Genomic DNA, 27,396 nt, shown 5'->3' on the forward strand with positions numbered 1-27,396 from the left:
GGGAATGGGAGCCCTTCCTGGTCACCGTGGGGGTTTAGTAGCTCACAGTTATCCTTTCAGATTCTTTGTCTCTCTGTCCCTTGCCCTCCTGGGACTTGTGCAGCACTGTCCTGATCTGCCGACCCCAAAGCAGATACCTCAGACAGCTTTTGGCCTTTTCTCCATTGTTTTTGTGAAAGTCGAGCCCTGCCTGCCTACTCTGACGCCATCTTCCTGGAACTTGGGGTGTATTTTTCTTGAAGTTTATCCTGTTTGGTGTTCTCTGGGCTTCTTGCACATGTATATTCATGTATTTTGCTAAATTTGGGTGGTATTCTGTCATTTTCTTCAAATAATTCCTCTGCCCCTTTCTCTTTTTCTTCTCCTTCTGGGACTCCCATAATGTGTATGTTGCTTTGCTAGGTGGTATCCCAGAGGTCTTTTAGGCTATTTTCACTTTTTATAGTTCTTTTTTCTTTCTGTTTCTCAGCCCGACTCATTCCAATTTTCTTGTCTTTGAGTTTGGTGATTCTGTCTTCTGCCAGCTCCAGTTTGCTGTAACTTTCCTGGGAATTTTTCATTTGAATTACTGTGGTCTTCAACACCAGTAGTTCTGTTTGGGTCCTTTTTAAAATTTCTGTCCCTTTATTGAGATTCTCATATTGTTCATTCATGTTCATGCATTGTTTTCCTGATATCCTTTAGTTCTTTCTTTGTAATTTCCTTCATCATCTTGAGTACATTGAAGATTTTTTTTTTTTAAATGTCTATAGTATGTCCACAGTCTGGTCTTCTTCATTGATATTTTCTGGATATTTATTCTCCTCCTTTGAATGGACCATCATTTCCTGTTTCTTTGTTTTATAGATTTTTTGTATACTGTACATTTTAATATTTTAAAATGATAACTCTGGGTTTTATTCCTTGAGATGTCTGTCCCTTGAGTTAAAACCAGCTTGTGATATGACAGAGATTTTCTGGAGTGTCAGGAGCTACCAAAACCAAGCAGACTTATGCAGAAAAACCTTTAACCATCTTTGCAAGTTGGCTTTATGTTGACTGGTCCTCTATGTCAGAGTTCAGCCCTCCTATCAGTGAGGTTAGCCCAAGGCGAATGTGAAGCGCAGGGTCTTCCCTTTCTTTTCTGGGACTGTATCTTGTCCTGGGGGAGTGCTTGCAAGTGGCCTTAGTACTTCTCTTGTTTATAAGAGTTTGATTGCCCACCTGTACTTCCCAGAAAACAGACCTACTCCCTCTCCTGAATGTTTCCCTGCAGGTCTTCAAGTTGGTAAGCCTTTGCCCCAGCTATCTGCCTCAGTTATTTCTCATAGATTGTCTCAAGCTGCTTTTGCCTGGAGCACAAATTGTGGGAGGGGTGCATGCCTGGGAGGAGTTTCCCAAGTCAGTCTTTCCCAGCCAGAACAAGACTAGGGACCCACAAAGAGAATGCCAGCTGGCTCCAAAGTGTCCTGGAAAGGGGATGGAATGGAGGAGCCAGGAATGGCATCAGGAACTTCTTCCATGGCTCCCCAAAGCTGTGCTTTCTTGACTTGGCATCTGCCCAGCAAATGCAGCCCTTCATCTGTCCCCTACAGGTCTGAGAAGTACAGTATCTTTAAGTCTTCTCTGCCCCCTTTGTCTGGGGCAGGTTGAAACCATGGCTGCCTTCAGAGCCTGGCACCCAGTGATCCAAAGTAGCTAATCAAAAGCAGTGATCAGCAAATCTTGGAGGAATGGATTTTAATGTCCCTTTTTGGTTACAGTAACTGCATCAGAGGCTAGACCTCAGTTCTGCCTGTCACAAGAGTGGGTGATTGGTTATAATAACCACCATGCAGGGAGCAGTTTACTGGCATTTACAGGGATTTACTTCTCTGGATGCTGTAGTTTTCTAATGAACTCTGGAGTTTTTAAGTAGTTGATTTAGACAGCTCCTACCTGTTTAGTAGTAGTTCTGGTGGAAGAGCTGATTCCTGGAGCTTTCCTACTCTGCCATCTTCCCACAATTCTCCTGATTGTTTTTTACAAGTGAAAATTCCTGTTATATGAATCCTGTTTACATTGCTTCCTAATTTAATTTCTTTGAAAAAAATCAGTATGCAATTAAAAAATAAAAACTACTGTACATTAGCAATGCAAAACACTTTAGAGAAAGGAAACCTGAAGCAGAAAATTAATTCATCTAACATGTGAGATTTATTCTGGAACCCAAGTTATAGTTTAAAAGATATTTTCTAGGGAAGCAGATGTGGCTGAAGCGGTTGAGTGCCAGCTTCCCACATACAAGGTCATGGGTTCAATTCCCAGCCCCCAGTACCTCAAACATTTTTTTTAAATATTTCAAGATATAGGTTTTTACTGAATTGAGAGATTAATCATTTAATTAATCTTATGATCTAAGTTTCATTATATTTTATAATTGTTCATTTCTAGAAAAATATAAACACAAGGTGAGGTGTTTTTTTTTTAAACTTTACTGTGTTATATTTGGGGTAACAGACTCCCATGCTAAACTCTGAAATTAAGCCATTTTTATCACATGCACAGTCATTTAATTGAATAGCACATGCTGTAAAACAACTCTGCAGAACTCCATTTAGTGAAGCCCATGTGATCTTTATGTTTACTTTGTATAAGGACCTCATGGCTTTAATAATTTTCTATTTAATTCACCTTTTTTGTTAAATTAATGTTTAATTTATAATTGCATGACTTTACATATTTTTAAATTTCCACAATGCTTTAGGTGAATTCCATTTCTGTAATGTATTGCATCTACTACATCTCATATACCTACTGCACATTTATATTATGATAACTTAATTAGTTATTACATAGAATATTTTAACCAGCATCATTGTCATCTTTATTGGCTATGTTTGTGTGATCTGACTAATTTTTTAATTTTCTTTTTCATGCAAAGAATTCAATCCAGATGTCATTGACATTTTGAATACCCTAGAAAATACAACTCAAAGTAAGACCTCTGATTCCCAGACTGAAATTTCTGAGGAGAATATTCATCATGAGCAGCCTTCTGTTTCTAACCCATTTCAGAAAGAAATGTTCACATTTCTGGTAGAAGGATTCAAAGTATCTCTTGTAAGTAAATCAATTCGTGGGACATGTTCATTCACACAAGAGGGCTAGAGGCCTGTATTATATATCTTCAAAATCATATTTCTTTGTGCTCTTCCACAGGGTTTTCTGAAACTCAGTTTAAATTTTTATCAATGAACCAGTATATATTGCTACTTTACCCTTTCCAAAAGGACTCACTTCATGCACTATTGTTTTTTTTTCTAAGTCTGTACCCCAGAAGCCATTTTACTGTGGTTAAGTAAGATCAGTATCAGAAAAGAGTACAGCTCTGATGATTACCATGAGAGTTGAAATTAATAGCCTTTTTTAAAAGGAATTTGTAACTATTTATACTTGTGTTTCTGAACTATTATGAAGTTTAAATCTTGGCTTAAATGTATCGAACACCTTCAGAATTATATAGGGAATACTGATTAGTGCCAGGCTCCATTTATCACTGTCTCACCTGGGTCACTTACAGTTGGCTATATGGAACAAACCAGTTCACTCCGTAGATACCAAAGGCCATCTGATGTTAACAAAAATCATAAATCAGGGCTCTGCCAATCTCTAAATCTGAACCAGCTTCTAGTGTCCAGTTCTGAATAGGGAAACAAACAGCAGGTTCCATTTAGAACTGAATCAATCACACCAGAGCCTTTAGGGCTAAGGGTAACTTGAAAGCCACTGCCCAAACTCAAAATAAACTCTAAAATCTATTGAATCCAGTTTTAAACCAGATACAGGAGATTGGATCAGGATTGGTCTAGCCTTAGTAGAACCAAAGTTCAAACAGTTTGTTTATTTGTTAGGAAATATTGATGGTCAACTTATATGTAGTTTTTTGTTGTTGTTGTTTTTAATTTATTTCCCCCCTTGCGGCTTGTTTGCCACCTACTCTTTGTGTCCATTTGCTGCATGTTCTTCTGTGTCTGCTTGTCTCTCTTTTTTTTTTGTTACATCATCTTGCTGCACCAGCTTTCCATGGGCACGGGCTGTGAGCTCTCTGCAGGCATGGCCCTTCAGCTCTCCACGGCTCGGGCCAGCTTACCTTCACAAGGAGCCCCAGGATGCAAATCCAGGGACTCCCATATGGTAGATGGGAGCCCAATCTATTGAGCCACAACCGCTTCCCTGTAGTTTTAGTTTGTGACTGTTAGCCTAAATATTTAGCATTAATTCAAGTCTTTTTTTTTTTTTTTTTTAAGATTTATTTATTTTTATCTATTTAATTCCCCTCCCCTCCCCCGGTTGTCTGTTTTCTGTGTCTTTTTGCTGCGTCTTGTTTCTTGTTTCTTTGTCCGCTTCTGTTGTCGTCAGCGGCACTGGAAGTGTGGGCGGCACCATTCCTCGGCAGGCTGCTCCCTCCTTCGCGCTGGGCGGCTCTCCTTATGGGTGCACTCCTTGCGCATGGGGCTCCCCTACGCGGGGGACACCCTGCATGGCGCGGCACTCCTTGCGCGCATCAGCACTGCGCATGGGCCAGCTCCACATGGGTCAAGGAGGCCCGGGGCTTGAACCGCGGGCCTCCCATGTGGAAGACGGACGCCCTAACCACTGGGCCAAAGTCCATTTCCCTAATTCAAGTCTTAATTATGAATCCTTTCTGTTATATATTGCAAAATCTGTATGAACTTCTCTATCATTGTTCTTTGGTGGTTTTTTAAATTATTATAATTTCTAAGCCCACAGTAATTTTAAAATCGCTTCAGACTTTGGCTTTTTCGTCTATCTCTTTTAAACTCCCATTGGAATGAATATTTATATGTCTTTCTAGTTTGAGCTATTAAAAAACAAATCTGGAATCATATATGTTCCATGATCTTCTTTAGTGCTGTGCCAGAGTTAGTATATTATTGCTTAAGATGTCTGATCCTAATTCATGCCTGTTTTGATTTAAGGGTTCAAATAAAACCAGTGGTTCTAAGCAGCAGTGGACAAAAATCCTCTGGACTTGCAAGGAAACCTTCCGAATGCAGCTTGGGAGACTACTAGTGCACATTTTGTCACCAATGCACCCTTCACAAGAGAGAAAGCAAATTTTTGAAATAGTTCGTGAACCAAATTATCAGGAAATACTGCGAGACTGTCTCAACCCATCCCTGCAAGTAAGTGCCTTAGCATTGGAAAAGTAAAAGCTTTGGGGGATATATAAATTTTAATAAAACAAGAACTGAAATTAAACTGTATTTTAATGACTGTCACAAATATAGTTTTCTTACCAAACAATTTTCACCTGAAGCCTTTCTGTAGATACTTATAATATTATACTCAATTTGATCTCTCTGCTTCTTTCCCAGTCCTTTCTCAAGTGCTTAAATGAAGAAGTGCTGTATCTGATTTCCTGTTAGAGCCTTCGTAATTTGTTACTAAATCTTCCTTTAAGAACAATTTGGGGTGGTGGTTGTTTTCTTTTTTAATTAAAATTTTTACTTTGAAATAATTTCACAGTTACAGGACAGTTGCAAATATAACAGAAAATCCATACACAGAACTCCATCATACCCCCACCCAGATACCCAGATCCACCAACTTTTAACATTTTGCTACATTTGCCATATTGTTCACCCTGTTCATCTAACAGTCTATTTTCTAAATGTAGCACAAATTGTATACATCATGCTCCTTGAACCCTTAATACTTCCATGTACATTTCCTAAGAACAAGGAAGGATATTCACTTTTGTATCCATTTAGGTGCAGTTATCAAGTTCAAGAAATTTAACATTGAGATAAAGCTTTTAAGGTCCAATTCTTTTTTCCAGTTTTTTCAGATGTCCCAATAATGTCCTTTTGGGTATTTTCTTCTCAATTGTTAGATCCAGTACTGGACATGTATTGCATTTAATTCTCATTGCCTCTTTAGTTGCTCTTTTTTTAAATTGTGCGAACACATATACATCATAAATTTTCCCAACTCAACCACTCCAAAGCATACCATTCAATAGGATTTTTTTTTTTAAGATTTATTTTTTATTTATTTCTCTCCCCTTCCTCTCCCCCCTCCCCCATCCCCCAGTTGCCCTGGCATTGCCAGGGCATATGGTAATTCTATACTTACCTTTCTGAGGATCACTAGACTGTTTTCTGCATTGGCTGCACCATTTTACATTCTCACTGACAGTGTACTAAGGATTCTATTTCTCTGCTTGCTCACTGGCGCTTGTTATTTTCTATTTTTAAAATAATAGCCACTCTAATGGGTATGAAGTGGTATCTCATTGTGGTTTTGATTTGTGTTTCCTTAAATGGCTGATGAAACATTTTTCATCTTCTTATTGGCCATTTGTTTATCTTCTTTGGAGAGATGTCTATTCAAGTCCTTTGCCCATTTCTTAATTGCTTTGTTTTTTTTGTTGTTGAGTTGCAAGAGTCTTTTATATATTATCCATATTAAACCCCTATGTGATATACATTGTTTCCAAGTATTTTCTCCCTTTTTGCTGGTTGTCTTTTCACTTTCTTGATAATATTTTTCTTTTTTTTAAAGATTTATTTTTTATTTATTTCTCTCCCCTTCCTGCCCCACACCCCCAGTTGTCTGCTCTCTGTGTCCATTCGCTTTGTGTTCTTCTGTGACCACTTCTATTCTTATCCGCAGCACCAGGAATCTGTGTTTCTTTTTGTTGCGTCATCTTGTTGTGTCAGCTCTCCGTGTGTGCGGCGCCATTCTTGGGCAGGCCACACTTTCTTTCGCGCTGGGCGGCTCTCCTTACGGGGCGCACTCCTTGCCCCACGCGGGGGACACCCCTGCGTGGCACAGCACTCCTTGCACCACATCAGCACTGCGCATGGGCCAGCTCCACACAGGTCAAGGAGGCCCGGGGTTTGAACCGCAGACCTCCCATGTGGTAGGTGGATGCCCTATCCATTGGGCCAAGTCTGCCTCCCTTGATAATGTTCTTTGATGCACAAAATTTTTTAATTTTCATAAAGTTCAATTAATTTTTTTCTTTGTTGCTCATGCTTTTAGTATAAAGTCTAAGAATCCATTGCCTAATACATTGTCTGGAAGATGTTCCCTCATGTTTCCTTATAGTTCTAGTTCTTATATTTAAGTACTTAACCCATTTTGAGTTAATTTCTGTATGTGGTATGACGTATGGATCCACTTTCATTCTTTTGCATGTGGATATCTAGTTTTCCCAGTGCATTTGTTGAGACTATTCTTTCCCCCATGGAATAGACCCTTATCAAAAATCAATTTCCCATAGATGTGTGGGTTTATTTTCTCAATTTTATTCCATTTATCTATACTTTTGTCCTTGTGCCAGAATCACACTGTTTTGATTACTGTAGCATAGTAGTAAGTTTTGAAATTGGGAAGTGTGAGTCTGCCAACTTTGTTCTTTTGCAACAGTTTTTTTGTTATTGAGGCATGGTCTCATGTCCTTCCATATGAATTTGATGATTAGCTTTTCCATTTTGTGAAGGAGTCTGTGAAAACTCTGATTGAGGTGTATTAAATCTGTAAATCTCTTTTGGGTGGTAATGATGTCCTAAAGATATTAAACAAAGAATATCTTTCCATTTATTTAGGTCTTCTTTAATTTTCTTTCAGGAATGATTTATAGATTTCTGCATATAAATGCTTTGCATCATTGGTAAAATTTACTCCTGGATATTTTATTCTTTTACTTGCATTTGTAAATAGAATTGTTTTCCGAATTTCTTTTTCAAATTGTTTATTGCTAGTGCACAGAAACGCAGTGGTTTTTGTAAATTGATCTTGTTGGGTTTTTTTAAAGATTTATTTGTTTCTCTCCCCTTCCCCCACCCCCAGTTGTCTGCTGTCTGTGTCCATTCGCTGTGTGCTCTTCTGTGACCGTTTCTATCCTTATCAGCGGCACCGCGAATCTGTGTTTCTTTTTGTTGCATCATCTTGTTGATGTCATCTTGTTGTGTCAGCTCTCTGTGTGTGCGGCGCCATTCTTGGGCAGGTTGCACTCTCCTTCACGCTGGGCAGCTCTCCTTACGGGGCACACTCCTTGTGCGTGGGACTCTCCTACGCTGGGACACCCCTGCATGGCATGGCACTCCTTGCGTGCTTCAGCACTGTGCATGGGCCAGCTCCACAAGGGTCAAGGAGGCCCGGGCCGAACCACGGACCTCCCGTGTGGTAGACGGACGCCCCATCCATTGGGCCAAGTCCAGGGTACAATTGATCTTGTACCCTGCCACTTTTCATTATTTCATCAATTAGCTCTAGTAACTTCTTTATAGATTTTTTCAGGATTCCCTGTGTATATAGGACTTTGTCATCTGTAAATGAAATGGTTTTACTTCTTCCTTTGCAATTTGGATACCTTTTATTTCTTTTTCTTGCCTACTAATTGCTCTAGCTAGCATTTCCAGTACAATGTTGACTAGTAATGGTGATAGCAGGGATCCTTATTTTGTTCTTGATTTTAAGGGGAAAATTCTTTTGCCATTGAATGTGGTATTAGCTGTATTGTTTGTTAGTTTGTTTTTAAAGCTTGTATTAATCAGCTAAAGGTGTGCTGATGCAAAGTACCAGAAATTGGCTGGTTTTTATGAAGCTTTTTTATTTGGGGGTGGAAGCTTACAGTTACCAGGCCATAAAGAGTAAATTACTTTCCTCACCACAATCTGTTGCCACATGTTGGAGCAAAATGGCTGCCTGTCTCTGCGAGGGTTCAGTCTTACTCTTCCTCCTAAATGTCTCTCTTCCCGGGACTCTTTTCTTTCTGGGCTCAGCTGCTGTGTTCTCTCTACAAGGTAAACTGTAGATTATCAGGCTCGCTCTCTGCCCTGTCTATGATGCCATCTCTATTCCTCTGTGTTCTCCTCTGTGTTTACTTCCCAGGACTCCAGCATCAAAACTCCAGCTCTCTCCTCTGCCATGTCATTTTTTTCTGTGAGTCCCCATCCACCAAGGGGGACTCAGCATCCTACTAATGTGGCCCAATCAAAGCCCTAATCATAATTCAATCAAGTAAAAGTGAAACCTCTGAAGTCAATACAATCGAAAATGCTTAGAGGAACAGACCAGTTTACAAACAATCCAATATCTTATTTTTGGAATTCATAAACAATACAGACTGCTACAAAGCATTATCCAAGAAACATCTGTACTAAATAAAATAGCGATACATATATTTCAAAACATATTTACAGTCAAATTTTGAAACTTGAAAAATTACTGATCATTTCGTATGATCAAAACCAAATACTTAAAAGAATTTCAGAGTCTAGAAATTCTTATCACTTCAGGAATAAAAAGTGGAGAGTTTAAATAGTGCAACCCTTTTGGGGGACCGTTTAGCAGCTTCTTATAAAATTAAAAATACAGTTAACTTGTGACCCTGAAATTCCATTTCTAGATATTTACAAAAGAAAGTAAAATATGTCCATACAAAGACTTGTACAAGGATATTCATGGAAGTCTTTTTCATAATAGCCAAAATTGCCTATTAACAAAAGAATGTTTAAACAAGTTGTGATATATTTATACAACAAACTATTGTATAGCAATAAAAAGGAACAGCTTACTGATACACCTACCATCATGGATAAATCTTAAAAACACTGTGTTGGCCAAAGGGGGAGTCAAACACAAGAGTACAGACCATGGGATTCTGTTCATATGGAGTCCAAGAAGAGGCAAAACTAAAATATGGTGATGGAATTCAGGCCAATAGGTTTCTCTGCAGGAACAGGGGCAGTGAGAAGGGAAATTAACTGAAAAGGGGGCATGAGTGAACTCTGGGTGCTCAAAATGTACTATATCTCATTTAGGGTAGTAGTTACATTGTCAAAACTCATAGAAATGAACACTTAATATCTCTGCATTTTATTGTGCATAAATTATGCCTTGATAAAGAAAATGATGATATGTAAGAAAAGACAGATATCTCCTTTTAATACTGGGAAAAATCAGATAATATCATTTTAGGAGCCAAAATGGTTATAGTCATGACTATATTAAGTTGCTCTTTCCAATATTAAGACTCTCCTCAGTGTACTTTTTCCAAGGGAGGAGCATACCAGTCCCATAATTTCTCTCAGGGGAGAATTTGAAGTGCTATTATTTCTTTTCTTTGTACTAGGGAAAGTTGCCAGCACCCATCAAAATCCAACCCAGGTGTTAACAGTCCTCCTCTTCCCCATACCAGCTTCCCTTCTCCACCAGTACATTTTATCGGTGGTGTCATTATTGACTTCAGCTCGACACTTTAGAGCTATTGTTGACTTTTCCTAGTCCAGACATCTTTTTAGCTGTGTTCCAGACTCATCCTTCCTTTATAGCTCCTTGTCCCCATCCTACTGCAGACTTGCACCCTTACACGGAGATCACTACACTAACCTCCTCTCTACCGCAAGACCAAATTATTCTACCTGATTTTTTTTAAGTTTATTATGGAAATTTTCAAACATGCATAAAAGTTGGCAGAATCAAAAAAGGATGCCACATAACCATTACTCATCTTTTTTTTTTCTGTGTAGTATTTTGAAGCAAATCTCAGGTAAATAATTTCACCTACAAATGCTTTATTATGTATTTCTACCACATAAGGACTTTTTAAAAAAACTTATTCTCAATAAAATTAGCAGTAATTCCTTATTATTTTCTAATACCTAGATGGTGTTTAAATTTTCCCAATTTGCTTATAATTTTTTTTACAGTTAGTTTGTTTGATTCTGGATCCATACAAGTCTCACATGTTGCATTTCTTTGATGTGTCTTAAACCTTTTTTTTTTTTCTATTTAGAGAATAGCATTTATTGAGCATCTCTTGTGTGTCTGGCAATATGTATACATTTAATCCTTACAACAACCACATAAGAAATGCTTGCATATACCCCATTTTATAGAGAGTGAAATTACAGCTCAAAGATCCCAGATTTAGGTCCTTCTAACATCACTGACTAGCCCTAGGGCAAAAGCAAAAGATCTGTGAATAAATCAGCTCGGATTCTCCTCCTCTTTCCATCCTTCATACTGTGTATAGCCCATTACTCTCTATTCCACCCCCTACACATGCAGTAAAAGGATTACAGCCAGATACATTTATTCTAGAGACAAATTGTTAAAATGATTGGAAGGCCAGAAAGTACTCGTCATGTAGATATTTCCTAAAATAGCTGAAATTATAGCTTTTGGTGTGAAACATGCTGCCAATTACAGTGTGGAAATATCTTTGTTAAGTAGAAATATCCCTTTATAGTGGTATTTGTTGGGGGGTAGATTCTTCTTTTCATCAGGAACAGTTTGGGAGGCTCCCAGTCATGTTGGAAGTGGTTAGGTTCCATAACCAAATTGCAAAATAGCTAATAGTCGCTACTATAGCCAACTCTTTGAGGGCTGATTCCAACAGGCTGATTCTCTCTGTGACTCTCTCACTCTCTCTTCCTCTTTTTCTGTTGACAAAGATAAATTAAGAGATAACCCATAAGAGTTTTACATTAGAGTAAAACTCCCAGGAGAGTTTTATATTTTGTTTTATTAGGAAAAGCTAAACTTTTTAAAAAGGTAGTTTGTCTTTCAGTAACTCCTAATTAAATATGCATAAAAATAAAATATTTACTTATACAGATATGATGATTATAGCAAGAAAAAAATAGTATTGGCCATTATGTTGTTTCAGGCAACTTGATCCATCAGTCTATCCTGAGCTATGTCTGAATATATATTAGCAGTATACCAGATGATGATAATTAGGCAGGATATTCAAGAATTATCATGTAACGAATAGGAAAGACTGAGTTGTTAATTGAAAAAAAAAATGTGATTCCAGTTTGTTTTGCCGCCTATATCTATAATGTATGCATGCTATCCGTTTGATTTTTTTAACAAATCAATTTTATTGATACATATTAATAAAACATAAATCCATCCATAGTGTATAATCACTGGTATTTGGTGTTTTCACATATTGGTGCATTCATCACTTCAGTCATTCTTAGAGCACTTTCATTATTCCAATAATAATAATAATAAACAACAAATAAGCAAACAAAACTCTCTTCTCAATCTCCCTATGCTTCCCCTGCTGTACATAGCTGCTATTCTTTTCCCTTCTATCTAGTATATTTGTATTTATATTTTGTAAAAAAGTCATATATGCTATAGCACTGTATTTGTATTTTACATGAGGTTTATAACTCTCTTATACAGTCCCATGTTACAGTTTTTAGCTTTTCTTCTAGTGATATACATGTCCCTTAGACTCACCCTTTGAACCACTGTCATACCCACATAATAGTTACAAATGCCATGATATGCTTTCACCATTTCTATTCATTTCCAAAGGTTTAAAAACAATCTTTACCAATTCTGCACAGGTTAACCCTCAGCTTTCCATTCTCTACCATCCTTCTGTTTTCTAGTGACCTATATTCTAATTATTAACTCCATGAGTTTACATAATATCTTTAGTTCATAATAGCGCAACCGTAATGTATTTGTCCTTTTGTGTCCAGCTTGCTTTACTGAACATCATGTCCTCCAGGTTCATCCATGTTGTCATATGCTTCACAAATTCATTTTTTCTTAGAGCTGCATAACATTCTGTTGTGTGTGTACACCACAATTCATTTATCCATTCGTCAGTTGATAGGCACCTGGGTTGTTTCCAGCTTTTGGCAATCATGAATAATGCTGCTTTGCACATCAGTGTGCAGATGTCTGCTCGTGTCTCTGCTCTCAGTTCTTCTGGGTATATACCTAGTAATGGTACTGCCAAGTCACATGGCAAGTCTATATTCAAATTCCTTAGGAACTGCCAAACAGTCCTCCACAGTGGCTGTACCATTCTACATGCCCACCAACACTGAATAAGTGTTCCTATCTCTCCACATCCTCTCCAACATTTACAGTTTTCTGACTTTTTAATAACGTTTAAGCCTTTTTAAAATCTCTAACAATTCCCCTCCCAAGGATTTTTTCAAAGCCTTTTTTTTTTTTTTTATCAAACTGGGTCATTTGTTCTGTAGCATTTCACAATTCTAGATTTGTCTGATTGTATACTTGTGGATTGAACTCTAGGAGCTTGACTGGATTCCAATATTTTGTTTCATATTTAAATTTTTAAGAGAATGGTTTATTAGGAATTCTTTGTACTTTCTTTCCATTGCATCATGCCAGGAGGCACAGGATGTCTGGTTGCCTTGCTTTTGGAAGTGATATCAGCCTCATCCATCCATTTATAAAGTTTACCCTCTATCTTTAACTAGCAGTCATTAACATTATTTGTCTAGGGGCACTTTTTTATTAGGACTTGTAAAATGGTGATTTATCTAATTCTCTCATTCCAATAGAAAAAAGTACTGTGTTGTAAAAGCACTTAAAATATTTTTTTCTATTTGGTTATGCCACTAACTTGATATAGTTGAGTTCTTTTTTTTTTTTTTAGTTTTTTTCCCATTTTAGGAATTCTTTTTGTTTCATTTTGTTTTTGGTTTAATTTTGCTTTTAGTTATATAAAATGTGTATGAGTGCCCAAATCAAAATTGTGAGACATAGTGCAATCAGAAAAGTTCTACCCTTCATTCCTATACCTCCCCCCATTCTTTCCCTCTCCCTGTATGTTACCATCTTTTTTGTTTTATTTCTTTTGAAAATATAAACAAATCGAGAGAGAGAGAGAGAGAGAGAGAGAGATTGTCTCCCCGCTTCTCAACACAAAGATAGTAAATTATACTCAGTCTTTGGCACCTTAATTGTTTTTACTCAATATTTTCTAGAGATCATTCCATAGCAGTATATATATATATTTTTTTTAAGATTTATTTTTTATTTATTTCTCTCCCCCCACCCCAGTTGTCTGCTCTCTGTGTCCATTCGCTGTGTGTTCTTCTGTGACCACTTCTAATCCTTGCCAGCGGCACCCATAGCAGTATATTGAGTACTTCTTCATTCCTTTTTACAGCTGCATAAAAGCTGTATTCCATTTATAATCTGCCTGATTTTTAAAGCCCCAGACTTCTTTTCAACTGTTACTACTTTATTCTGGTAAATTATCCAGTCTGTAATCTTGCCTCATTTTAAGATAGTCTCATTTTGCCTGTTGCACACCCTTCACACCCTGGGTTTTCCTGCCACCATGCTGTTTTGTTCATGTTGTCCACCTGCATGCAATGCCTTCTCTTCTCCTTTGTCAATCTGCATACCCTTTCTATCCGTATCGCCACATACTCAGCTTATCTTTTACCTCCTTCACAACCTTCCTCCCCTTCTTCAGGACAGTCAGACTCTCCCTTATCAAAATTCTCATTGAAAGTTTTATTTTTGCACATTTTAGCGTTTCATTATTTTCTAAGGATTCATATTTAATAGGTTCAATTCCTTAAATCTTTATGGGCCTTTTTTGCATCAACCCCCAATGACATCTTTTAAAGTCCCAGTAACTGTAACCAATAAATGATTGATTAGAGGATGTTAAAATGAGATATTAGAAACAACTTCTAGAATTCCTGTTTCTGTAGATATTCAGAATGGGTAAAACATTTCTGATAGTTTTTCAAGGTGATTCTAGAATATCACTAAGTACTAAACTGAAATATTTTTAAAGTTACTTGAAGAACATTACCTTTAACATACACATATAAATATATTCTAGGCATTTAACATTTTTATTTATTTGCCAACTCTTCGGGCATTTACTCACAGAGCATCTGTTCATTTTTCTCTCTTGGTCAAGTAGCAGCTGCCTCCTGACTAATTTAAAATGTTGCATTAAAATAAGCTTTGCTATTTTCACCATTGCATATGTTCACCTTATGCTTTTGGGAAATGACATGGTGTGCTTCAGCATGTTAATTTAAATATCACCCAAACGTAATAGTTTCCAAATCCATTTGTTGACATTTAATACTGTTCACAGTTTAAAAAGTCATAAAGCCATACATTGCAATTTCTATCAATGCAAATTTTTTAAAAAGCAAAATATACATGTTAATTTGTTGGCAAAACTAATGTCTAAATAATACTTAGTATATACATCCCAATCAAGTGTACTATCTGAAGCATAAAAGGAACTCTTTAAAAAATCATGAATCAAAGTTCTTTTTAGGTTTCGACTGAGAAGGATAGTTGTCATTATCTTATGTACCACTTTAATTTTGGTTATAGGTGTCTTGTCGTACAAGAGTGGCCTAAACCAACCCTTCAGTAGACATGCATATAGAAATGAAAGCTGGGGTCTCACTTGTTTTTGAGGTTTTACCTTTTGCCTTCACTAAGGAGTAATCTAATGCTTACAAATTTTTTTTTTCCGCTTTGTTAATGCTTACAAATTAATCTATAGGTTTTGTCTTGGAAATTTTGCCTTCCTTTCTTGTACTGAGCAGAAATAAAAAGAAAAAAATAAACATGAATTTCTCTTATTTTTATTTATTTATTTATTTATTTCTCTCCCCTCCCCACCCCCACTCCGGTTGTCTGTTCTCTGTGTCTATGTTCTGTGCCTTCTTTGTCCACTTCAGTTGTTGTCAGCAGTATGGGAATCTGTTTCTTTTTGTTGCATCATCTTGTTGTGTCATTTCTCCGTGTGTGCGGCACCATTCCTGGGCAGGCTGCACTTTCTTTCGTGCTGGGCAGCTCTCCTTATGGGGTGCACTCCTTGCGCATGGGGCTCCCGTACGCGGGGGACACCCCTGCGTGGCACAGCACTCCTTGCCTGCATCAACACTGTGCATGAGCCAGCTCCACACGGGTCAAGGAGGCCCGGGTTTGAACCGCGGACCTCCCACGTGGTAGACAGACGACCTAACCACTGGGCCAAGTCCACCGCCAATTTCTCTTATTTTAATCACAGGTTTCCCCTCAAGTTCAGTTTTTCTGTGAAAACTAAGAATTCTTTTTCTTTATCTCAAATTTGTTGCTATATTCCTTTATCAAATCCTCTGCATAATTCTTTTTCCCAAAGCTTTCTTTCTTTTTATTACCTTTTGCCATAAAATTTTCAAGCATAAGAAAGAGATAATAGTATAATGGATGCCCATATAATTGTTAATATTTTTATCATATTGTTTTTTTCTGAAGTATTTTAAAGCAAATTATAGATGCCAATTTACCTCTAAATTCTGTTATTAGAAGACATTTTTTATATAATAACCTTATTACTCACAACAAAACTAATAGTCATTCCCCAAGTCATCAAATATCCACTACATAATCATATTTCTATAGTTGTCCCCAAAATGTCTTTTATAGCTGGTTTATTGAAACCAGATCCAAGTAGGACCATGCATTTGATTGGGCTTACATGTCTTTTAGACGTCTTTTCATCTAGAGTAGCCCCCCAACACACACGCACACATAAACTTTTTTTTTCCATGACATTGTCTTATTGAAGAGCCTGGGCCAACTTCTGGATTTAACTGGTTGTTTCCACAAGATGTCATTTAACTTGTCCCTTTATCTCCTGTGTTCCCTGTAAATCATTAGATCTGTAGGTGGAACATTTTTGGCGACAAGACATCATAGGTAATGCTGTATATACCATACTGCATCACATCAGTGTGTTATGTCTGCTGGTCCACTGGTAGTGATGCTAAGATTGGTCACAGGGTTAAGGTCATGGTACCCAGAGCTCTCCTTTCTGAAATTGTGTTTATTCCCTTGCAACCAGCAAGTAATGAGTAGGCTAATACATTGATATCGTGCTCATATCAAGCCAACATTTCTTTTGTACTTTCTTAACCCAGTATAAGTGAAAAAATAAATACTTTTAAAACTATACCAGGCCAAGGTAAATGTGTGCCCATGTGGGGACTGAGAGAGAAAGAGATTAAAATTGCCAATTTCCTAGGATATTTTCACTTTTACAACACTCTTTGAATCAAGATTCTAGCAAAAAAGCTACTCAGCATCAATTTTATGAAAAGCTTGCATTCCTATCATTAATAATTTTAAATTTAAACTTATATGGAACTTAAGGTTTAGAAATGGTGTCAGTGGGAAGGGAGATCTCTTTAAAATAGGTTTGCAAACTGTTCGGTTTGGGTTCATTTACATAAAATGCCAAATAATTTTCAGTTTATTATACAGAATTGATGCTGTAAATTAATTTTCTAGTTAAATCTAGGAATATAATTTAATTTTATTTAATTACTGTTTTATAGATGTAAGAAAAAAAATTCTTTATTACTGAAAAACATTTTTACTTTTTTTTAAAGCATGGAGCAAAGTTAGTTTTGTATTTGTCAGAGCTGATGCACAATCACCAAGAAGAGTTGACTGAAGAAGAACTAGACACAGCAGAACTGCTTATGAATGCTTTAAAATTATGTGGTCATAAGTGCATCCCTCCCAGTGCACCCACAAAATCGGACCTTCTTAAAATGATCAAAGAGGTGAGTCAGTGAAACCATAATTGGTTCTAAGGAGAGTCTGTTCTTTATACTCTGGTCTTCCTTATCCATTGTCAGTAGCCATCAGTAAAGAAAAGATTTTGTTTGTTTGTTTTGGTGATAAGCAAGTTGAAGAATAAACTTTTCTGTTTTGTTTTGGTGATAAGCAAGCTGAAGAATAAGTTATGGGCTCTTTAATGAAAAAAGCAAAGTAAGGAATCAAACAGCTATGTAAATCCATCAGGTCTGGCAACCCTGGTTAACTATTCTACTCTAATTTCTGTGACTCAGATTGTATGGGGGGAAAGGTGGAATGATAACATTATTTAGTGGCAAGTTTATTTTAATATCCTGTTCTCCTGGGAACAATAGATTTTTCTTGTATTAACTTGTTTGGTTTTTTTTTAAGATTTATTTATTCCCCTATTGGTTATGCTCGCTGTCTATTGCTCATCTGTTCATTGTGTGCTCTCTGTGTCTGCTCATCATCCTTTTAGGAGGCACTGGAAACCAAAACTAGGGCCCTCCCATATGGGAGGGAGGCACCCAATCACTTGAGCCACCACCACCCCTGCTTGTTGTGTCTCTCATTGTGTTTCCTCATTGTGTTGTCTTATTGCCATCAGCTTGCCATGCCAGCTCACTGTCTTGCCCTTCTTCTTTAGGAGGCACCAAGAACCGAACCCAGGACCTTCCATGTGGTAGACAATGCCCAAATGCTTGAGCCACATCCACTTCCCTGACTTGATTTTAAAATTAGTTTGTGGGGAGCAGGTGTGGCTCAAGTGGTTGAGCACCTTCTTCCCACGTGGGAGCTCCCAGGTTCAGTTTGTCCCAGGTGCCTCCTAAAAACAAAAACAAACAACAAGCAAACAAAGGAGAAAATCAACTCAAGGGAGCCGATGTGGCTCAGAGGTTGAGTGCTGGCTTCCCACATGTGAGGTCCCAAGTTCAATCCCCAGCCCCAGTACCTAAAAAAAAAAAAATTACTTTGTTAGGCTCTATGCCAATGTTAAATGAGAAATAATAAGTTTTATATAGTATATTATTATCTAAATCTTTTAGGAACAAAAGAAATATGAAACTGAAGAAGGTGTGAATAAAGCCACCTGGCAGAAAACAGTTAATAATAATCAACAAAGGTAGGATATTATGTTTTCTGAAAGTTCATGTTTTTTAGGAATCTAGTGTATTTCATATATGCTTTTGATAATTAAAATATTATGTTTTGATTTACATTTAGTATTCTGTGAAAGTTTAACTGATAAGCAATCTTATTATTTGTGTAGTCTCTTTCAGCGTCTAGATTCAAAATCAAAGGATATATCTAAAATAGCTGCAGATATCACCCAGGCAGTGTCTCTCTCCCAAGGAATTGAGAGAAAAAAGGTGATCCAGCATATAAGAGGAATGTATAAGGTAGATTTGAGTGCCAGCAGACATTGGCAGGAACTTATTCAACAACTGACACATGATAGGTAAGCCATAGGGGGATCCAACAGGAGGGGGGCGTTGCAGTTGTCTCACATGAATATTTTGTATATTGATGCTAAACACCATTTTCATTCCATATTTCAGATTCATAACATTATTTCCTTGGTTTAAATATGTTTTGTTTAACTTAAACATTTGTTTAACCATTTTTTATTTATTTCATCTTGAAGAATAATCATATGAGAAGATTTTTTAAATTGGGGGGGGGAGGGGAGGGCAGAATGGTAGAAAGTGGTATTTTTGCTTCCAGATAGTAAAATCTATAAAATTGGCTTTAATTTAAATTGTATTGTTCTTGCAAAAAATAGAGAAAACACTGAAACAGGATGGCTGAGAAATAGGTATTTTCCAACCTAACTCTTTAATAATGTAATAAAAAAATATATCACAAATAATGAAACAAGGAAATTGAAGTATAATTCTTAAATTTGGGCAAGATAACTGATTAGTCTGACTTTGGGATGCTAAAATACACTAAACATTATATACTAAAATAAATTCCTGGTGATTAAAAGAGCTAAACTCAAAAAGTTTATAAAGTGGGGAAACGGACTTTGGCCCAGTGGTTAGGGCGTCCGTCTACCACATGGGAGGTCCGTGGTTCAAGTCCCGGGCCTCCTTGACCCATGTGGAGCTGGCCCATGTGCAGTGCTGATGCGCGCAAGGAGTGCCGTGCTACACAGGGGTGTCCCCCGCGTAGGGGAGCCCCACGTGCAAGGAGTGCACCCATAAGGAGAGCCGCCCAGCGCGAAGGAGGGAGCAGCCTGCCGAGGAATGGCGCCGCCCATACTTCCCCTGCCGCTGACGACAACAGAAGCAGACAAAGAAACAAGACGCAGCAAAAAAAAAAAAAAAAAAAAGACAGAAAACAGACAACCGGGGGAGGGGAGGGGAATTAAATAAAAAAATAAAAATAAAAAAAGTTTATAAAGTGTAGGAAAATAGGATATTTATCAACTCTTTGAAGAGTGGATAACTTTTTAAGCTTAAAAGTAATAGAAGAAACTTCAAAGAAAAAATCAGTGAATTAGAACCTCAATTTTTCCAATATATTTAACAACCATAACAAAAAAAACAACACATGACAATGTATTTTCAGCAAACATATCAAAAAGTTAATTTTTTCATTGTTTGAAATTACATGAGCAAAAGACATGAACACACTATTCACGAAGACAAAGTAGAATTGATAAACAGATGGGAGAATATTCAACAGTGCTAGAGTCTAAATTTGGTTTTTTAAAACCTTTAGATATCACATTTTATCTTTCATATTAATTTTTATTAACGTGCTAATATCTGCATCACAAAGACAGCTGCAGAAATATATCCTAATCTTTAGCGCTTTGGTGGAATTGTACACTTTTACATTGTGTGTTGAAAACCTTAAAATACTGTATTTCTAGTTCCAGTTATCCTATTTTTGTGATTCTGTTCTAAGGAAACAATTCAAAATACAGAAAAAACAGTAAACAAAAAGGTTTTCATCTCTGCATTATCTATTGTAGTAAATGAAAGGAAACAATTTAAATATACAATTATCCTAATATGGTTAAATACATTATGATGCATCCACTCAATGGAATATTACGTAGCCATTAAAATGATGTTAATAAAAATTACACCATGTTTTGTGAAAGAAGACATAATATAGAAACACATATACATAATAATTATAACTGCAAATTAAAACCAGATGCCTAAAAAAAAGAATGGAAAAAGTTAACCTCTGCTAGTATTTTTGTATGTTCTGTGTAATTAGATTAATTTTTTTCTCTTAGCTATTTCTAGAAGTTTATTTAACATGATTTTAATACTTTTTTACTTAAAATACAAATTTTTAAAAATTAAAAAAATTTTGATGAAAAAAACAAGAAAAAAAAGAAAATTTACTTGAAAATCCTTTTTAAAATATGACATAGCATAAAAAATGAACAAATTTTAATTAAGTTAATTAGACAGTAGCCAAAATGAGAAATAGGAAACACTGATTTGATAAATGGATTTTCTTCTTTGGCTAACCATATTAAGTCTGATGGATTTATATATGTTACTAAAATGTGCAGAGTGTTCATGATATATTTTTTAAAACTTCCGTAACAGTAAGATGCTAGCAGAGTTTGCCTCCAGGTAGGGAACTGGGAACTTGGGATTCAGAAGCAGAATGCACTTACTTTTCACAATATTCTTTTGTCCTGTGTATGTGCATTTACTAGTCTAAATATATAGTTGTTATTTAGTAAGTGACAAGGTCATTTGTAGTTTATTCACTCTCTATAATTATTTTTTTTTAAAGCTGTAAGTTCTTCAGATTGCCACTTAAAACATTGTTTATTTTCATTGGCAGAGCGGTCTGGTATGACCCCATCTACTATCCAACTTCCTGGCAGCTGGATCCAACAGAAGGGCCAAATCGAGAGAGGAGGCGCTTACAAAGATGTTATTTGACAATTCCAAATAAATATCTCCTTAAGGATAGACAAAAGTCAGAGGGTAATAGTAGCTTCTTGGCGCACCATATAAATATAACAGATAACTGTGGTCATTAGATAAAGATAACATGTATTTTTTTTTCCTCAACAGACGTGGTTAAACCACCACTCTCTTACCTGTTTGAAGATAAAACTCATTCTTCTTTCTCTTCTACTGTAAAAGACAAAGCTGCCAGTGAATCTATAAGGTAAATTTAAACATATAGGCCTTCTCTTCTGTTAAAGGAGTTAAAGATTCTAATAGTTCATTGTAGTTTATGCAATACTTACTTTAGATAATGCTGTGGTGTGTGGAAAGTCCTAAACATGGCTCAGGAAAGGACAAGATTGGATGGTCAGAATCCAAAAGGAAACAACATTTTTGGTAGTAAGGGTTGGTGGTCTCAAGGCATGGTACTCTGGCCCTTGTTAGCGTACATATATTCTTAGAGTTGACTTTTCTAACAACTCTGTGACATAGACAAAACTGGTGATGGTATCATCTAGAGGCAATAGGGCGTAGTGATTGAAGGTTCCAGCTCTGGTTCCTCCTCTTACTAGCTATCTGATCTTAGGCCTCTCGGTCTAGTTCCCTCATCTATTAAATCAGAAAATAATTATACCCAAGGTATCATAGCAGTGCTGAAAATATTACATGGGTCAATATAATGGATTCTAAAAGTGAGTTAACTGTTGATAATATTATCATTATTGTGGTAGTGATGGTATTTATAATGCTACTTTTATAGATGAAAAAGGGGAACTCAAAGAAGATAAGGGAGAATTTTTCTGATTCTAATTCCTGGTTCTTCCTAGAACACTAGTCGTCTTTGAAATATCAGAGGTGTAAACCAATGTTTGTTTATTTACTAGAAAATATAAAATATTGAAGCCTTTTAAATAACTGAATCTGTATATTCTGCCTAGAGGTTATAAGGATTATTATTAGACTTTTTTAAATATCAGTCATCATCTTGACTGGAATGTTGAAAAATGAGAGAGTATTTTCATGTGGGTTCTGACAAGACATCTTGTACTACTGAAAATCTAGTCTGCTTTGCTGAAATCTTTTACTAGATAAAATAAAGCTTTTAGTCACTAAAATAGATCAAAACATTTAATCATAGTAACTTTGAATCTGTTTTGACAGAGTAAATCGAAGATGTATCAGTGTTGCACCATCCAGAGAGACAGCTGGTGAATTGTTGTTAGGTAAGACAAATTCTAAGGAGTTTTACACACACTTCTCCATGTCTTATTTTACCCTTAGATAATTTGACCTTTTGGGGGGGGGGCAGACTATTTCCATTAAATTAGACAGCTTTCTCTAACATTACGTAATGTTATTTTGCCTTCACATTATACGTAATGCTGATGACTCATGAATGTGAAAAAATGGCTTATTTTCTGAAAAGCACATGAATAGCATTTTAATTTTCATAGTTGACTTTCTTCATGAGGCTACCATTTTATTTTTAATCATTCCTCTTGTATGCTAATTTGTATTTTGAAGTAAAAAAGTATTGGTATACTTATTTGCCTACTGTTCTAACAAATATGCCTATGCATAGAAATATGTCCACTTTGGGATTGTTCTTCTTTATATTATCTTTTTGGACCCCAGCCCCGACCTACTGAATTTGAAATTTTGTGCATGGGGCCCATCAATATGTGACTTCACAAATGATTCTGATACACCCTAAAATTTGAAAGTCACTGCTTTAGGCTAAAACTGCAGGTTCCAACTTCCAAGATGTAGAGCTTCGAGCTTGTGGGGACAGAGCCACATGGTCACAAAGATGGACACAGCCATGCCAATGCCTTACAGTCCACCATGGACTAAAAAAAGTGACCAATATCTACGTGGCAGAACCCCAGCGATGGTCATAACATTTGGAAACAAGGAAGTTGGAACATGTGCTAGCAACATCCAGCCTATGAAAGCAGGAAAGAATGTTGGACTTGTTTAGGGCATATTCTGCCCTATTGAGTATCTCAAGCAACAGAATAATTAAGGATTCCACTTTTGCTAGAAAATTTGGTTTACATCTTCCATTACTGTGTGACAAAATAGAGGATATCAATATGCTAGTAATAAAAAATAATAATAGTATTAATAAAAAGCAAACTTTTATTGAGAACTGAGTGCCAAACACTCCTAATAAGCATTTTACATATATTCTAATTTAATGCTCACAGTGACCCAGTGAAATTGTTGTTTTTGGTAGGAAAACTAAGATACAAAAAGGTTAAGCAGTTTGCCCAAGATCTTATGGATAGTATCAAAACAATATATATATTAAGTGCAAGGAGCTGTTTTTAGGTACTAGGATTCAAATTCTGGCAGACTGATGACTCCAAAGCTCATGCTTTTAGCCACTATAACTCCTATATGTTAATAGCTTATGTACAGATCAAACTCTTATATCTTCTGCAGGTAAATGTGGAATGTACTTTGTGGAAGATAATGCTTCTGATACCGTTGAAAGTTCGGTGAGTAGAGGCTTAAGATTATATTAAAACTTGCATAAATCTGTGTAAGTACTATACACTTCCCAAAATTTGTAAATAAGTATAAGCAGAAAGCAAGCAGAACTATGGGTTCCTTTACTGTTATCCTATGTGTAGATTGGTCTGTATGCCAAACATCTGTTAAAGATATCTTTACATGAAAGACTGTGCCCTCTCCTCTGGCTTATGTTCTGAGCCTCATAACATTATGAGTCAAATTCTAAAATGCTGCTGCTGTTTCAGTTAATGCCCATTCTTTCTCATTATTATCCTCAATAGCAACATTTAACTACTCCCTGACATTTCTGGTTTACTCTTAAGTACCTTTACCTCAAAAAGAAAGGAAAATATTGTAAAATTGAATAACTTAAGTAATCATGATAGGCATATAGTTCAGTAATCATAATTTTTACTCTTATGGAAATACTGATAATAGATAACAGATGAAGATTTTTTTTTTTTTAATATAGAACAGTTCTAGGTTTACAGAAAAATCATGCAGAAAGTAGAGTTCCCAAATACCGGCCCGTCACACAGGCTTTTTTCCCTATTATTAACATTTTGCATTAGTATGGTACCTTTGTTACAATTGATGAAGCAATGTTATTATAAAGATATTATTAACTATAGTCTATAGTTTACATGAGGATTTAGTTTTTGTGTTATGCAGATGTTGTTTTTTATTTGTTTTTAAATTTTTTAAGATTTATTTTCTTTCTCCCCACCCCCTTGTTTGTACTTACTGTATCTGTTCATCTTCCTTGTTCCTTTAGGAGGTACCAGGAACCAAATCCGGGACCTCTGCTGTGGGAGGGAAGCACCTAATCGCTTGGGCCACCTCTGTTCCCTACTTTGTTGTGTCTCTCATTGTTTTTCTTCTTGTATCTCTTGTTGCATCAGCTTGCCACGCCTGCCCATCACATCAGCTCACTGTCTTCTTTAGGAGGCACCAGGAACTGAACCAGGACGCCCATTTGTTTGAGCCACATCCACTTCCCTATACAGTTGTTTTTTCATTTTTGTTTTGATAACATATATACAACTTTTAGTTGCTATTGTAAATGGAATGTTTTCCTTGATTTCTTTTATGGGGCTGTTGGATTTTGTTTGCTAATAATTTGTTGAATTTTGCATCTACAATCATAAAGGATATTGCACTGTAATTTTCTTTTCTTGTGATATCTTCATCTGTCATTGGTATTAGGGTAATGCTGGTCTCATATAATGAGTTAGAAAGTGTTTTTTCCTTTTCAGTGTTTTGGAATAGTTTGAGCAGGATTAGAGTTAATTCTTCTTTGAATGTTTGCTAAAATTCACCAGAGAAGCTATCCTGGATTTTTCTTTATTGGGAGGTTTTTCATTACTGATTCAATTGCCTTACTTGTTACTGGTTTATGGAGGTCTTCTATTTTTTTTTTTTTCTTGTTTTACTTTAGGTAATTTATTTGTTGAGGGATTTTTCTATTTCATCCAGGTTATCTATAATAAATTGTTGGCATACAATTATTCGTAGTATCCTCTTATAATCTTTTTTATTTCTCTGGTATCAGTAGCACTGTCCCTCTTTCATTTCTGATTTTAGCTATTTAAGTCCTCTCTTTCCTTTTTCTTCCTATCTAAATGTCCATCTTATTGTTCTTTTCAAAGAACCCCCTTTTGGTTTCATTAATTTTTTTCTGTTGTTTTTCTATTCTATTCTGTATTTCATTTATTTCTGCTCTAATCTTTGTTATTTCTTTCCTTCTGATCACTTTAGGTGTAGTTTGCTCTTTTTTTTCTAGTTCACCATTCTGTAAGTCTCTGCCCTTTGGCAGAATAGTTTAATTCATTTCTATTTAAAATGACTACTGATAATTTAGGGCTTTTTTCTACCATTTTGCTATTTGGTTTTTGTAAGTCTTAAAACTTTTTTGTACCTCAGTTCTTCCATTACTGCCTACTTTCGTATTTATTTCACCTTTGTAGTGAACCATTTTGAGACCCTTCTCATTTCTTTCTATGTATACTTTTCAAGTATTTTCTTTGTGGTTACTACATACTTAAAATTCATACCTTAAATCTATAGCAATCTTGTTTTATTTTACACCAGCCTAACTTCAGTAGTATGTATAACTAATGTTCCCATATTCGAATGTCCTACACTTTTATGTTTTGACAGATTTATGTCTTTATAATTGTGCATCCAAAACAATAGGTTTATCATTACTTTATATGCATTTTCATTTTAGAACCAATAAAAGTAAAAAGTTGAGTTAAAAACATGAATACCATACATACAATAGCACTAACTTATAATTATCCATATGGTTACCTATTCAGAGATAGTTATTTCTTTATGCTGCTTTGATCTATCTAGTGTCCTTTCCTTTTAATCTGAAGAACTCTCTTTAGTATCCTTGTAGGGCAGGTCTAGTGATAACAACTCCCTCATCTTTTGATTACCTGAGAATGTCTCAATTTCTCCCACATTTTTGAAAGGTGGTTTTGCTGGATATAAAATTCTTGGTTGGCATTTATTTTCTTTCAGCACTTTAAAATATTTTACCCTACTACCTCTTTCCTCTCTGGTTTCTGATGAGAAATTGGAACTTAATCTTATTAATGAGGTTTCCTTGTACGTGAAATATTGCTTCTGTCTTCCAGTTTTCAGGATTCTTTCGTTGCCTTTGGAATTCAACAGTTTGATTATAACGTTCCTAGGTGTGGATCACTTCTGTTTTTTCTTTTTTTGTGGTTCATTGTGCTTCTGAATGTGTATACTCATGTGAATGCGTATACTCATGTCTTCTGTTAAATTTTGGAAGCTTTCTGCCATTATTTTTCAAATATTCTTTCTGTCTCATTCTCTCTTCTTCTTCAGGAATTCTCTTAATGCATATGGTGTCCCACAAGTCTCTTAGACTATGTTCACTTTTCTTCATTACTTTTTCTATCTGCTGCTCAGCCAGAATAATTTCGTTTGTCTAATCCTCAAGTTCACTAGCTCTTTTTCCTGTCTGCTCTGAACCAATCCAGGAAATTTTTAAGAGATCTGTCATTATAGACTTTAACTCCAGTATTTTTGTTTGGTTCCTTTTTACAATTTCTATCTCTTTATTGAAGTTCTCATTTTGTTTATGTATCCTTTAATTCTTAGTCTGTGTTTTCCTTTTCTCTTTGAGCATATTTTAAACCTTCCTTTTTTTTTTTTTAATTTATTTCTTCCCTCCCCCTCTTACCCCGCCCCCATTGTCTGTTCTCTGTGTCCATTCACTGTGTGTTCTTCTGTGTCTGCTTCTCTTCTCTTTAGGCAGCATCAAGAACTGATCCTGGGACCTTCCAAAGTGGAAGAGAGGTGCTCAATCTCTTGCACCACCTCAGCTCCCTGGTCTGCTGCACCTCTTATTGTCTCTCTTCTGTGTCTCTTTTCTGTGCATCATCTTGCTGCACCATCTCTCCACATGGGCCAGCACTCTGTGCAGGCTAGCACTCCTGCATGGGCCTGCACTCCTATGGGCCAGAACTCCATGCGAGCCAGCACTCTGCACGGACCAGCTCTCCGCTTG

General features: G+C 36.3%; 1 protein-coding gene across 2 annotated transcripts in view; it reads left to right on the forward strand.

Moving 5' to 3' along the window:
• LYST (lysosomal trafficking regulator) overlaps positions 1-27,396 on the forward strand; it is a 224,204-nt gene that overhangs the window by 136,953 nt on the left and 59,855 nt on the right. For both annotated transcript variants that reach the window (XM_071207370.1, XM_058309504.2), the window contains 9 exons: positions 2,903-3,081; positions 4,962-5,168; positions 17,202-17,378; positions 18,441-18,517; positions 18,665-18,853; positions 21,217-21,362; positions 21,453-21,549; positions 22,491-22,552; positions 23,778-23,833. In XM_071207370.1, the coding sequence (XP_071063471.1) occupies positions 2,903-3,081; positions 4,962-5,168; positions 17,202-17,378; positions 18,441-18,517; positions 18,665-18,853; positions 21,217-21,362; positions 21,453-21,549; positions 22,491-22,552; positions 23,778-23,833 (1,190 nt within the window). The remainder of the gene's footprint in view (positions 1-2,902; positions 3,082-4,961; positions 5,169-17,201; positions 17,379-18,440; positions 18,518-18,664; positions 18,854-21,216; positions 21,363-21,452; positions 21,550-22,490; positions 22,553-23,777; positions 23,834-27,396) is intronic.

This window comes from Dasypus novemcinctus, chromosome 13 (assembly GCF_030445035.2).
Source record: "Dasypus novemcinctus isolate mDasNov1 chromosome 13, mDasNov1.1.hap2, whole genome shotgun sequence".
NCBI lineage: Eukaryota > Metazoa > Chordata > Mammalia > Cingulata > Dasypodidae > Dasypus > Dasypus novemcinctus.